The sequence below is a fragment of the Acinonyx jubatus genome, chromosome D2 (genome assembly GCF_027475565.1).
Source record: "Acinonyx jubatus isolate Ajub_Pintada_27869175 chromosome D2, VMU_Ajub_asm_v1.0, whole genome shotgun sequence".
Classification (NCBI taxonomy): domain Eukaryota; kingdom Metazoa; phylum Chordata; class Mammalia; order Carnivora; family Felidae; genus Acinonyx; species Acinonyx jubatus.
This window is the reverse complement of record NC_069393.1, coordinates 55,001,301-55,016,055: the sequence shown is the minus strand read 5'-3', so window position 1 is coordinate 55,016,055 and position 14,755 is coordinate 55,001,301. Positions and strand designations below refer to the sequence as shown.

General features: G+C 49.6%; 2 protein-coding genes across 2 annotated transcripts in view; one reads left to right on the top strand and one right to left on the bottom strand.

Moving 5' to 3' along the window:
• Nucleotides 1–7,936: 7,936 nt before the first annotated feature.
• FRAT1 (FRAT regulator of WNT signaling pathway 1) lies at nucleotides 7,937–10,592 on the bottom strand. The gene has a single exon (XM_027063509.2). The coding sequence runs from the start codon at nucleotides 10,353–10,355 to the stop codon at nucleotides 9,507–9,509; it is 849 nt and encodes a 282-aa protein (XP_026919310.2). The 5' UTR covers nucleotides 10,356–10,592; the 3' UTR covers nucleotides 7,937–9,506.
• Nucleotides 10,593–13,026: 2,434 nt separating this feature from the next.
• Nucleotides 13,027–14,755, top strand: part of ARHGAP19 (Rho GTPase activating protein 19) — a 78,708-nt gene continuing 76,979 nt past the window's right edge. Inside the window, exon 1 of the mRNA XM_053206875.1 lies at nucleotides 13,027–13,147. The gene's annotated coding sequence lies outside the window, so the exon portion shown is untranslated. The remainder of the gene's footprint in view (nucleotides 13,148–14,755) is intronic.

The window sequence follows — 14,755 nt, the reverse complement described above, 5'->3', positions numbered from 1 at the left end:
CTCTGCATTCATCATTCTGGGGGTTGTTTTCACTGGGTATACATGTGCCAGGAGTCACTGTTCTGGGTATCCTCTCATCGTGTCATGGTTTTATGGGCCATAATGTGGAGACTGTTTTCTCCATTTTATAGATGAGGACACTGAGGCCCATGAGACTGACTGACTTGCCTGAAGTCACCACCTTTTTTAATGTTTTATTTTGAGAGAGGTTGCGTGCGCACGCATGCGCACGTCCCAGCGGGAGAGGGGCAGAGAGAGGGAAAGGGGATCCCAAGCAGGCTCCACACAGTCACTGCAGAGCCCGATGCAGGGCGCCATCTCAGAAACCTTAAGATCATGATCTGAGCCGAAATCAAGAGTCAGATGCTTAACCGACAGCCACCTAGGCGCCCCTGAAGTCACCACTTTTTAAGTGGACAAGCTGGGATTTGAAGCCAGGCAGTCTGGTTCTAGGATCTCCTGTTCCTCAACCAGACCTTCCAGTCTACTGTACCCCCTGTATGAGACTTCCTTGACACCATTTTCTCCCATGTTGGGTTTCTTAAGGTTTCTTAAGAGCATCCCACTAAATACCTTAACACAATGGCATCACTGTTCTCAAACTTCTCTTGAACACCAGCCACGTATATGCAAAGTGCTGGGGCTGTGGGATGCGGCAGGGTTTGAGACCTGGGAGAATTCGCAAGCAGCTTTGGGGCCGAGGCCTTTACATAAGATAGGAGAAATTGCCTAAGAAGGGCACGGAAACAAATGGTACCTGGCTGCTGCTTTTAGAACCTTGAGTTGTCTAAGATGAGGGCATAGGGCCGAGATGGTGCAGTCTCACCCAGAGCAGATGTCCTGTGGGTCTGCACTATTCCCAAGAGCACTTGGGAATGAGGTTAGAATGGTGCCTGCAGACAAGGAGAGAAGAGCTATGGGACCTGAGAAGCAAGGTAGAAGGAAAGAGAAGTGATACCTGTTAAGGGCAGGTGCTCTGTTGACACCTTTTATGAGACCTTCCTTTGTTCTCTACAATGGGGAGAGGTAGGACTTACTGGTGGTAGAGCAGGGTCTGAACTCATGGCATTAAGCTGATTCTCTTGTCTCCTGCCTGAACCACCCACATCTCTAGTCATGAACAGCCCCCTCTGTGGATTCAGCCATTTGCAAAGGCTGTAGGGAGCCAAAGCCTGGGCCTGGGCAAGTGTCTCTCTATATTGAGGCAATGGCCATTTCCAAGGTATTGGAGCTTGGGATGGCCCATTCCTAGTACTTGGCCCAGGAATGAATGACTGTGGCTGGGATATCCCTAGCCCTTTGAGTAGCTGGGCACCGAACTGGGGGGATGTGAGCTGGCAGAATTGAGACAGCTCCCATCTTCTGAAGGGGCTGGGACCTAGGTTTCCCTGGTAACATTCTGCAAGTTTTGAGCCCTTAGAAGATCCAGAAAAATAGGGAAGTGGCAAGGAGAAGCTAGCTGGTTGTGGGGGTGGGGGTGGGGTTGATCAGGAGTTTCATGTGTGAAGTTATAGGGACGGCAGCCTGGTGCCTCATAAATGATTAGAGCTGTGCTGAAGATAAAGACTTGGCAGTTAGAGCTAAGATGGGTGGATGGATCCTGGGAGACGCTGGCAGTTGGGAAGCAGTAATAACACTAGCTAATGTCTGTCGTGCTTCCCATGTGCCAGGCTCTGTTCTAAGTTCTTTATAAAGACCCAACTCATCACATCTATGTGGGAGAGAAAAAAGTAAACAATAGGAATAGACAGAAAGAGTAGAACCGAGAAGCCATGGAAGACTGTAAGGGATGGTGGGTATGTGAGTGTGTCTGCACGTGCTTATGGGTGTATGCACACGAACAGATGTATCTACGTTATCTCTGTACATCCTCTGTGGCTAGGTCCAAGGTATATGGAATCAGATCTTAGTGACTTTCACTATTTTTTTTTTTTAATATTTATTTTTGAGAGAGAGCACGAGCTGGGAAGGAACAGAGAGGGAGACACAGAATCGGAAGCAGTCTCCAGGCTCCAAGCTGTCAGCACAAGCCTGATGCAGGGCTTGAACGCACGAGCTGTAAGATCATGACTTGAGCTGAAGTCGGACACTTAACCGACTGAGCCACCCAGGTGCCCTCTTTTTTTTTTTTTTTTTTTTTTTTTATTTTGAGAGAGAGTGAAAGTGTGAACAGGGGAGAGGCAGCGAGAGAGAGAGAGAGAGAGAGAGAGAGAGAGAGAGAGAGAGAATCCCAAGCAGGCTCAGTGCTGTCAGTACTGAGCCTGACATGGGGCTTGATCTCACAAACCATGACCTGAGCCGAAATCAAGAGTCAGATGCTTAACCAACTGAATCACCTAGGTGCCCCGTGATTTTCAGTATCTTTTTTACACCCCAGAGTTATTCAGTTTCCCTGCCTCAGCACCGTTAAACAATAGGTCTTGAACATCTGCACTGTGAGTTTCTCCCCCTTTAACCCAGCTGATGCAAAGTACTATCTATGGTGCATCTGGAGAAAGGTGATTATGACTCCAGTCTAGGGAAGATTTTTGGGAAAACCTAGGAAATCATTTGTCACCCGTGCTAGGTTGTGGAATCTAATTTCGCTGGTAAAAAAGAAACAGGCAAAAAGGCAGGCCAAAGGTAACAAGAAGATAACCAGCTTGTGATTTTTTTTTTTTTAACCCACCCAAATCAATAAGTCAAACAAAGTGCCTGAACAGCCTATCGACTGGGGTTGTGAATTTTACCTTCTATGAGTCAGTTAATTGATAAGAGGGAGCAGTTAATAAACTTGATACCAGATTTAGTTTCCATTCTATTGTGGCGTAAGTTGTAGCAGAAGGTTCAGAGAAGGATTCCTTCACACAACAACAGAAACACACCAGCGATCCCAGGCATGATGGGTTATACAAAGTGGTTTCAACAGCCAACTCTCAGGTGCCCAGCCTTGCTGTGCTAGGAGTTTGTGACGTAGGTGCTGTCACGTAGTGGGCACGTCACCCTTGTAATCCCCCAGAGCCCTGCCCTTCAGACCTGTGCAGACGGGGCATCTTGTGCCTTCTTGCCTCCTCAGGCAAGCTTACCCTGAGAACATCTTCAGTTTCTCCCTCTGCACATCCTCCATGGCTGTCAGACAAGCTCAAGTCTCTCCTGGTTGAGCGAATCCTTCCATTGGCCCAGTTTTTCCTTTTTAGCTGCTGTCCCTCCTTTCTCATCTTCTTTGAGTTTCGAGGAACCATAGCTCCTCACTATGCCCCAAGCACCCTACTCCCCTGGCCTCTATAGGTCTGTTGAAATCGCCCCATTTGTTTGCTCTGCAAATATTTACTAAATGCCAATACCAAAGCAGCATTACTAAATGCAGCTATGTTTTGGGCAGTTGGCTCAGCATTTTTACTAGCATTAGCTTAGTGAATCCTCACAACCCTGTGAGGCAGGGACTTTATTACTATCGGAATTCACAGATGAGGAACGTGAGGTTAGTTGAGGTGAAGTGACTGGCCCGAAGTCACAGGAAGGAGCTTTAAAGGAAAGATCCAGAATTGCCACCCAGGCATTCTGGCTCCAGAACTGACATTTTAGTTGCCACAAGGTACTCTATGGAGGCCTGTGGGTTTTTCTGGTTTGTTTTTTTTTTCTTTTCAAAGTGTGTCTTGTCTTTTCATCTCTCTTCCCACCAAGGCCCTTATCACCTGGTGCATGGATGTTATAACAGCCATGCAACTGATCTAGCTTACCATAAATGTCCCCCCTCAACCTCAGACCATCCCCTACACTGAGTGGCCTGATAATCTGCCCAACACATCCTCTTCATCTTGTCCTCTGCCATTAAAGAATATCTAATCTCTTTGGGAAGGGAAGACATTCACATATGAGTTCCTGAGATAACCCTATAATGACAGTAAATATAATGAAGAGCAAGAACAAAATGAACTCCAAGATCACTTCCTGCGAAGAAATTACATGAGTTTCTCAGTACAGGTTATACACGAGTGGACAGAGTGGGCACACAAAACTTCATCTGAGCCCTGAATTTGAATTAGAAGGATGGGTTTTATTTATTTATTTTTAATGTTTATTTTTGAAAGAGAGAGCACAAGTGGGTAAGGGACAGAGGGAGAGGGAGACACAGAATCCAAAGCAGGCTCCAGGCTTTGAGCTGTCAGCACAGAGCCCGACATGCGGCTTGAACCCACGAACTGTGAGATCATGACCTGAGCCAAAGTTGGACCTTGGTCGACTGAGCCACCCAGGTGCTCCAGAAGGGGATGGGTTTTCTGATGGGGGCGTTAAGAGCTGTGGTCCCAGGCTGTCCTCAGCACAAACCCTCCCCTTTGTAATATTTCCTGCTGTTCCTACTCTACTAGTCCTGATCTGCTTTTAAGGTTTGGGATGAAGGGCACTGCCACCCTTTTCAGATTAAACCTCATCTAGACTGAGTAAAGGGTTCTCTATACTTCCCTTAGCACTTACCTATACAACAGGGGCGTATGCTCAAGCAACTAGTCTTCAGAGGAAACAGGTTTATGCTTTTGAAGAAACAGATGGAAGAAGTCCTTTTTAAGAGGCAGGATTTTCCACAAAAAACAAAGTCGTGACCTTCATGCAATAGCTTCCAGATACAATGTCTTATTATTTGAGGGTTTATTGTTTGCTATTTACTTCCATGCATTACCTAATTGAACACTCACATAATTTTTCCAAGGTAGGCCCTTCTTCTCCCATTTTGCAGATGAGTTCATTGAGCTCATTAATTAGGTTAGTGACGCTGCCCCAAATCACACAGCTGCCTGTGTGGAGGCAGGGTAGGGCTGCCTGCAGAGCCCAAGGTCTTATCTATTATTACTTCTGGGAAACTGTTAAGGGCAGGTCACTTGTTCCCCCATCAGTGATGGATGGAAAACCATGAAGATGTTACTGCACGGGAGAGGTTTTGCCCCTGGGCCTGCAGGAGCCTGCACCGTGTTCAAACGAGTGCACCTCTGAGGGGCAGCGTCTCTGGGCTTCTATGGCTAAATAGAACTATGGTAGCACTAGACTGCCTAAGGCTGAGCTCTCCCTGGGCTGACATTCTGTGATTACTGAGCATTGGTGGAAGAGGGGGGAGCTAATTGAGTGAGTTAGTAATTTAGTTGCCAGGGTAACTCTTCTCTGATTGGAAGGGAGGGATCACAGGGTTCAACACAGACTTCGCTGGATACGAAAGTGGTGTCTGATCTTCATTCCATGTCTTTGCTTATGAGCTGGAAAAAGAAGGGCGAAAACTGAATCCAAATATTGTAGCGTTTATGCCTAATTTAGAACGAAATCCTGGGGTGGCAGACTGTGCAGTTCTCTGTGAGGTGTGGCGTTCCTTTCTCCACATCACTCGTTACTTGCCAGTTTCCGTGTTTTAATTTATTTTGTATTTTTCTCGTTGACTTTCTAGCTTGGTCTTTTATCTCATCCAGGCTATTTTCTCTGGCCAACTAGCTGGCTTCATAGGACGCTGAACATTTTCTAAGAATATGGTTGTGGCATACCTGGCTTTCCCTAGCTCAGCCTAGGGATCTGGGGTATGTTTTTCAGGGTGCCAGTGGCAGGGCCACCATCTTGGACAATTACAGGGGTGTCACTCACATTGTAGTATACGTGCGGAGTTGTGCAGTGAACAATATTGGACTGTGTATGATGGTGTTAGTCTATTGGAAAGAGGCCTGAACTGGGAGCCCAGAGACCTGGGTTCTAGACTCTGTTAGGCCTTTGACTTTCATAAGTGACTTTGGTAGGTGACTCTGTCCTGTTCCCTTACCGGACTATTTTTCCACATATATATATATATATATATATATATGACCACTTTATATAATATATATAATATATATATATATTAGACCACTTTATATATATATATAAAGTGGTCTAATAACTTAACAATCATTTGTGTAAACCTTGACTTATTTCAAAAAAGATTTTGGGGTGACTAGTAAGGCCTGAAAGATTTTTTAAAAGCTGGACAGTTTAGGGTTATGGTGCATTTAAAGTGCCTGATAGTAGAGATTAGTTTTCTCCAGTTGTCCTTTTAAATTAATTATTTATTTTGAGAGAGAGAGTGTGCAAATTGGGGAGGGGGCAGAATGAGAGAGAAAGAGGGTGACAGCAAGAGAGAATATCTTAAGCAGGCTCCACGCTAAGCATGAAGCCTGACGGGCTTAACGGGGGCTCGACACAGGGTTCACTCCCATGACCTTGTAATCGTGACCTGAGCCAAAATCAAGAGTCAGATGCTTGACTGAGCCACTCAGGCTCCTCTCCAGTCTTCCTTTTTTAAGGAGGGAGTAGTACTATGTGAACCCCATGGTTGAGTCTGGCCTTAATTGATCATTACAAGCCAGCACGGCCGGTGCAGTGGCATCAAATCATGGCCAGTTTGGCCCTCGATTGCCCCTAACCCTTTGACCTCAAGGAAATCCCATCCCCAGTAAGAAGCGGAGCTGATGACCCCAGGCGTACTCCAATGCTGGAGGAAGTCAGCACCTGACCACTTTCCTCCTGCTCAGCGCCCAGTCGTGGCAGCCACCTACACTGTTGGAGCGTCCCCTTCCTCAGTGTTAGAGCCTCCATAATCACCCTTCCCTTGCTGAGCCCCACTGGACAAGCCTCCCACAACATTTTCTGGACAAGGTGTAGGGAACAGCTGGCTTGGTGCGCTCTGGAGGTGTATCTCAGACTATCAGGGGCAGAGAGAATGGGGAGGTATAGACAATAGGCATGGGGTCCAGAAGGGAGTTAGAAAGTCAGGACTGTAGGGGTGCCCGGGTGCTCAGTTCGTTGAGCATCTGACTCTTGATTTCAGCTCAGGCCACGATCTCAAGGGTTTATGGGATAGAGCCCTGAGTCGAGCTCTGCGCTGACAGCAGGGAGCCTGCTTGGGATTCTCTCTCTGCCCCTCCCCTGCTTGCATTCTCTCTCTCTCTTTCTCAAAATAAATTGAAAGGAAGGAAGGAAGGAAGGAAGGAAGGAAGGAAGGAAGGAAGGAAGAAAGAAAGAAAGAAAGAAAGAGAAAAAAAGAAAGGACTGTATCCAGAAAGCACTTTTGGGACCATGGCATGCCCTTCTTTCATGAGAAACCTAGGACCCAGTCATATGGCTACCAAGGGACACTCCTGGGAAGGAACGAGTAGGGACTAGAGACTGTTTTTCTCCAGTATGTGCCAGTCACAGCAAACTTTTCCACATCTCACTTCTCGTCTATTGTACAGAAGGAAACCAAAAGCCCACAGAGGTTGAGCAACTTGTCCGAGGTCCCCATTTAATAAGTGGCCTTGAACCCTGGATAATATGTTGCCTAGTGTGGCTCCTTCCTGGAGGGAACAGGCTGAAGTAACTCAGAAAGGGAGGGATAGAGACAGGCCGTTATGTCACCGCTCCTGGAGAGAATGGCAGCAAACATGCTAAGAGCAAAGAGAGGAGTCCTTTCAGACACTGCCAGACAGCTTTCCCACCGTGGGTTTGTATCCTGATCGGCCGCTAACCAAGAGCTGCCCCAGCCTTAAGGGCTGCCTTGTGAAACGAGTCTACTTAATGACCACGTTAGAAAGAAAAAAAAAAAAAAAAAGTGATGAGCCTCCCAGTCTGCAGTGACAGGCTGAACTGATGTCCTTTGCTAATAGTCAGAGGCAGCTTCATAAAACTCCATCACTGACTAGTAATCCAAAAGGCTCTAAGGTTTTAGTGAATGGGATTGGTCCAAAACCTGACCTCACTTTCATTTAATTTCATGCCAGCACCAATACACGCCCAGCCACACAGACCCTGCTTAACTAGTGAGCCGCTCAGACACAAAGGCGCTCTAATTACCATCCACAAGGCAGGCCGACAAGGATTTCAAGTGTTTTTAAGGTTTATGGATTAGAGAAATGTGTTCTCTGCATCTTTCGCACCGAGGGCAAGTAGAAGATAAAACCCAACAATAAACCCAACAAAAAACCCAACGCATTTATTAAAAACAAGTATTTCAGTTAAGTTAAAATCCTACAATCAGGATAGCCACAATTCCAGACACTCCGGTGCGAAGTGTAGATATGTCAATAGCCACATCTGGATGATGAACAAGCCATTGAATCTTATAAAACTACAACACCCACAAAACGGTTTTAGATCCCTCAGAGTAAGTGAACAGTATGTTAAAACTCTTTACCACGATTCACAATGGCAAAGCCTGCAGCTTCTCCGTTTGGAGGGTCACATTTTCTACTCGGTTTCCTTCACTTACAAAGGCGAGCTGGCATGCCTGGGGGAGGGGCAGAGGGAGGAAATCAACTCCGTCTATCCAGGGAATTGCAGCTGTTATTGCAAATGGCCCCGGAGAGTCCATTATAAGCTGCTGTGCGAGGCTGTGTCCCCGGAGTGCGCGTCACGTGGCGTCTCCCCAGCCCCCAGCCCTGGCCCCAAGGAGCACCAGCGCCACCCACTTGGAGTAGGACAGCAGAGCCGTGGGGGGAGTGCAGGGACCCGAGGCTAAGACTCTGGGCAGTTTCTGTGAAAGCCCAGGGCGCGGCTGCCCGCAGAAGGCACCGGCGCCCGTCACGTCCCCGCCTCCCCATACCCGCGGTGGCCGCGGTGCGCGTGTCCTTAGGAGACTCCAGTACTTGCAAAACACCGAGCTCTTCTCCGGAGTACAGGCAGAACCCGGCAACTCTTCTGCTCTACTGGAACCCCGGAACCCTGCCTGCGCTCAGGAAACAGTGACCTTGAACCCGAGGAGGAGAGGGACGGCTGTGAAAATATTTTAGAGAGGAAGGAGGGTTCACTCCACGTCGCACCTTACCTTTCCCCAGCACCGCCCGCCCCCGCCTCCCGTGCCAATCTCGCACACCTTTCCCTGCCACGCTGAGAACCGCAGCCAGTTGCAAAACGGGGGACAGAGAAAACGTTACTCCTACTCAACTCCCAAAAAGTCCTTTCATGGTACCGCGTGTTTTGTATTAAGAACCAGCACCCAAAAGACATGAGATGCGTTTTTGTTTTTTTTTTTTAAGAGTCACAAATTTTCAAGTCTGGCAGTTTGAGGTTCTCCCTGAAATGACGGTCTACTCATGTTCCCCTCCCCCAAAGTGGATCAGGAACCAGCCCTGAAAAGGTAAAGTAACTGGGATCATCCTCGTCTTTCAGACGCTCGGCGATCCCGAGAAGCGTGGAGTGTGGCCACACGGTCGCCGGGCTGAAGGGCTCTGAGAGGCTGCGTGGAACTGCAAGCTGCACCGCCGGGGCTGGTCAAGCCAAATAAGGAGTCCTACTGAATATGAGCTTGGGAGTGCGCTCTGTAATCTGCCTCACAAATAGGGCCAACCAAGCTGTTTCAAACACACTGGAGCCCTCCATTAATTCCCCAAGGAAATATTCGCGGTTTTTCCATTCCTCGTCTGCATTAGCTTATTTTCCCGTTTCCAACTGCGCGAGTTCACCAGTCTGAATAGGGATGCAGCCCTCAGCGGAATCCCTTGCCCTCCTGGCAGACGCTGGCACTGTGGCCACTCGGGGTGTTAGCTGCCAGGTACCAGAACGCCGTCGCCAGTTTTGAGCTGCGCCTTCCTCCCAGACGCGCCGGGGTCGCTGCAGGCCGCGCGAGGGCTGTGGGGCGAAGGGGGCTCATGCACTGGGGCCGACAGAGGCCCCGTGAGCGGGCGCTGGGGAAGCTTTGCGTGTAACTGCAGCCGTCGCGAATGAAGCCTCCGCACAGCCTCCTTGATGAGGTTCCCCGAGAGCACCAGCTGCTGCAGGAGCCGGTGCGGATCGTCGTCGCCGGTGCGGGATTCAAGCTGGGTCCCGCGTCGCTGTTGTAGGCGGCGGGAGGCGGCGGCGCCTCGCAGCCAACCTCGCCGGCACGGGCCGGACAGCGGCTGCGGGGCGCCCCGCTTGTTGGCTCCCGAAGGCCCATCAAAGCCGGGATGAGGGGCCAGTGGGGACAGAGCGCTGGGGCCTGCGGCGAGCTCGGCCACGAAGTAGGGCGCAGCCCGGCCCCGCACGCGGCCGCGGTCCCCGAGGGCGCAGCGCAGGGCCCCCGGGGGCGCCGGGCCCACCGCCTCGGCCGGCGCGGGCGGCAGCAGCAGTGGCAGCGCAGGGGGCCGGGCCTTGTCCGCCCGCACGGCCGCCGGGGGCCGCGGGGGCTGCAGCGGCGGCCCCGGGGGCGCGCACGGGGAGGCCGGGCTGTCCTGAGCCGCGTCCAGCTGCAGCGCCTCGCCGATCTGGGCCACCAGCAGGTCCACCTCGCCCGAGCCGCCCAGCGTCACCGACTGCTCCAGCAGGAGGAAGCTGTCCTCCTCCTCCTCCTCCTCCGCCTCCCCCTCCGCTTCCTCGCCGGCTTCCTCTTCCTCCTCCCTCCGACACGGCATGGCCCCCCGCCCGGGCACACGGAGCTCGGCGGCCGGCGCTGGCGGCTCGGCGGCCCGCCGGGCTCGATGGGCCGCGGCGGAGCGGGGAGCGGTGCTGAGGCCGAAGCGGGAGCGGGGGCCGGGGCCGGGGCCGGGGCCGGGGCCGGGGCGGACACGGAAGCGGGAACCCGCCAGGCACTCGCGCCGCGCGCCTGCAGCCGCGGGAGCCGGAATCCTACCGGCTCGGGTTGATTTGTAAACAATGGGTGACGTCGCCGCCGGGCCCTACCACCGCGCCAGGACGGGGGTGCGCTGTACGGTTGGGGGGCGGGGCGCCCGCTGGGCCCGGGTGCAGGGTGAAACCTAGCTGCTTCTGAGTCCACCAACCCTGAGTGCTGTGTGCAGGAGCGCACTGGGTTGCGGATACCCGCTCTGTCAGCCGGGCGTGGTTGGCATTTCCAGAAAATGAACACCGGCGTGGACTCAGTTGGTTTCTTCCACACACAGGCACAGACACTTACACCCACACACTCCCCTCTTTTAGGCGCGTCAACTCGTCTGGATTTGGCATTTGCGCTTTTGAGGTCCCGGGTGCCCGCGTCTGGGAAGTGATGACCCGGCGACTGAAGCGAGGATGGAGAGAAGGGGTCAGGCGAGAGATCTGTCTGGAGATTAGGGAAACGAGGCTGACAGGGATGAAAAGGAAGCCCAGGACCTTGTGGTGTGATGGAGTGCGGGGGGCGGGCGGTGGGTGGTAGAGTTAGAATAGGCAAAGAAAGGACACAGAGCAATGTTTCTTGACCAGGAGCATGGGTATATGGGGCCTGGACTGGGGCTGACATTCCTGGAGAGGAGGAGGTCGTTGGTCTTGGGCGGTGGGTGTGTGAACTGAGCTAGAAAGTTCTAAGAATGCCTCAGCTCAGCAGGGGAGTATCTTCTCTGAGGGGAACACAGGAGAGGAAAATAAGCTGTTTGGATGAAAATGGAGATATGGATCAGTTTAACTCTTCAAGATATCATGATTGGCTTAATGATTAACCAAGACTTCATTTTTTAAAAGGAGGAGGGGGGCGCCTGGGTGGCGCAGTCGGTTAAGCGTCAGACTTCGGCCAGGTCACGATCTCGCTGTCCGTGGGTTCGAGCCCCGCGTCGGGCTCTGGGCTGATGGCTCAGAGCCTGGAGCCTGTTTCGGATTCTGTGTCTCCCTCTCTCTCTGCCCCTCCCCCGTTCACGCTCTGTCTCTCTCTGTCCCAAAAATAAATAAAAAACGTTGAAAAAAAAATAAAAGGAGGAGGGATGGAAAAATGATTCTTTACTGCCTCGTTGCCTGGAGGTTTTAGACCTTTATTCAAAATCCCAAATCCCTCAGGCCTAACTTCCAAACTCTACACTTGTAGGTGGCCAAGTGTAGAGGCCCAGCCTTTACAAGCCAATCAGGGGAGGTATACTATCAGCGAGAGAGAAATATTCAAAACTGGATTATGGTGATGGTTGGACAACTTAGTAAATTTACTAAAAATCATTGAATGGTCTCTTTCTTTAAAAAAAAAAAATTAACATTTATTTATTTTTGAGAGGGAGAGACTGAGCATGAGAGAAGGGAGCTGGGGGACAGAGAATCCGAAGTGGGCTCCACGCTGACAGCAGAAAGCCAGATGTGGGACTCGAATTGACGAACCCTGAGATCATGACCTGAGCTGAAGTTGGACGCTCCATCGACTGAGCCACCCAGGTGCCCCTCTCTCTTTCCCCCCAAATAGTTATTTATTTATTTTGAGAGGGAGAGAGAGAATCTCAGCACAGAGCCTAATGTGGAGCTGGAGCCCATAAACTGGGAGATCATGACCTGAGCAGAAACCAAGAGTGGGTTGCTCAACCTACTGAGCCCCTCCCTGCCCCGCCCCCCCAGCCCTGAATGGTCTCTTAAGATGAATGAATTTCATATGTAAATTATATGTCAATAAAGCTGTTTTAAAAATTAACCACAACACATGCACACACAAATGCAGAAGCCAGGCAGAAGGGGGCTACTTTAGGATAGGTAGCAGGAGAGTAGCCTAATTTAGAAAGGGAGTGCCAGAGGAAGAGACTGGAGACCGTCCAGATGGGGAGAAACAAGGATCGTGGTGGGCAGTTCCAAAGATGCTAATTACAAGAGCAAACCTCCAAGGAGAGATGGGGTGGAGGGAATAGGTGGGTAATTGTTTAAAAAGTGTTGGGTTTATTCTTGCTAAGTATGGAGAGAAGAATGTGGGAATAAAGGAAGAGGCAGTTTGAAAAAAGCCAGGGAATTTTTAAATCTTGGAAATGGGGACTTCTACAGGGTGTCATAAAATTCATCATCTCTTTTTAGTAGATTCCTTAGGATTTTCTATATATATTGATCATAACATCTGCAAAGAAAGATAGTTTTACTTCTTTCTAGTCTGGATGCCTTTTATCTTTCTTGCCTAGTTGTCCAGCTAGAACTCCTAGAACAATGTTATGTAGAAATGGTGAGGGCAAGCATCCATGTCTTGTTCTTGATCTTAGGGTAAAGCATTCAGTCTTTCATCAAGTATGACGTTGGCTGTGGGTTTTTATAAAAAAGATGGCTTCATCAGGTTGATAACATTCCCTTCTATTCCTGATTTGTTGCGCATTTTTTATCACGAAAGGACCATCCCCTCATTTTAAATCACTATTCTTTTTAAAATTTTATTTTAGAGAGAAAGAGAGAATGTGTGCATGCAAGAATGGGGCTCAATCTCACAACCCTGGGATCATGACCTGAGCTGAAATCGAGTCGGGCGCTCAACTGACTGGCCACCCAGGTGCCCCTTAAATTATTATTCATGTGAATGTACAATCAAGGCAGGCATTTATTAGCTTCAATATTCTGAATCTACTTATTTAAAAACTTAAGATGTAAATAATTGGTAGCAGCTTACAATTTGTGTTTTTTAAAAATACTTTTATGTTTACTTATTTTTGAGAGAGAGAGACAAAGTGCAAGCAGGGGAGGGGCAGAGAGAGAGGAGACACAGAATCTGAAGCAGACTTCAGGCTCTGTGCTGAGACACAGGGCTCAAACCCATGGACTGGGAGATCATGACCTGAGCTACAGTCAGACACTTAACCGACTGAGCCACCCAGGTGCCCCTTGAAGACATTATTCTAAGTGAAAGGAACCAAACACAAAAGGCCACATATTGTAGGATTCTATTTATATGAAATACCAGAAAAAACAAATCCACAGAGACAGAAAGTAGATTAATGGTTGACAGGGTAGAGAAGGGGATTAGGACTAACTGCTAATGGGTCGGGGATTTCTTTTGGGGTGATGAAAATGTTTTGGAATTAGTGGTGATGTTTGCACAATGTAGTGAGTATACTAAAAGCCACTAAAATGTACATTTCATAAGTATACACTTTAAAATTCACCTTAGAAGGCATCTGGGTGGCTCAGTCGATTCAGCGGCCAACTCTTGATTTCGGCCCAGGTCATGATCTCATGGTGGTGGGGTGGAGCCCCGCATCCAGCTCCTCACCGGGCATGGGGCCTGCTTACGGTTCTGTCTTTCCCTCTGCCCTCCCCAACTCGTGTGGGTGCATGCTTTCTAAATAAATAAATAAATAAATAAACAAGTAAATAATTCACTTTAGATGTGAGATATATACCAATTTTTTCAATGCTAAAAAATATTAATGGTAACATCTAGGTGCTGGGTAATAGGGTAGTTCACTGTCAAATTCTTTCACTTTTGTTGACTGCAAATTTTTAGAATAAAATGCTAGAAAAAAATAAGCCACAGAAAAGAGCTGATTAATTTTATGGCTTTCTTCAGAACTGCCCGGGACACGGGGTGGTGGTGGTGGTGGGGTGCTCAGGGCTGACAACTGGGAAGGAAGGGAGCAAGGAAACACCCTGCTGGCAGGTTGCCTGCTACACGGCAGGGGAATTGTGTAGACTCATTCTCCGGTGTTGAAAGAATGTAGACAGTCTGCTGCAGGCTGACCAAATTCTTGCCCACTGTGGAGGATTTTAAACTGTATGGCAGGAATGAGGCTTGACACTCTTTTCAGAGGCCAGCAGCATCCCTGAGTGCTGAGCGATGGGCAGACATGGGCTCGCGTCTTTATCAGTCCCTTCATTGCCACCCAGCGCCCACGCAGGGAGGCTGGGGGAACTGAGCTGGTTGGAGGTGGGGGGGGGGGGTATGTGTACAGAGAGAATTTAAGAGATTAGGGGATTCACACGGAGGTGCAAAGAGGTGCTAATGAGATATTAAACACCTCTCGGGGGAGTAGCGCTGAAGAAGCTGCAAACTGAGAGGGCAGAAGTTGAAAATGTCTTGAGGCTGCTGATAGGGTGGGAAAGATAACTGGCCACTGGTTAAATGGGACAGTGGTGTCTGTAACTCAGTAGTTAAACTGGATGA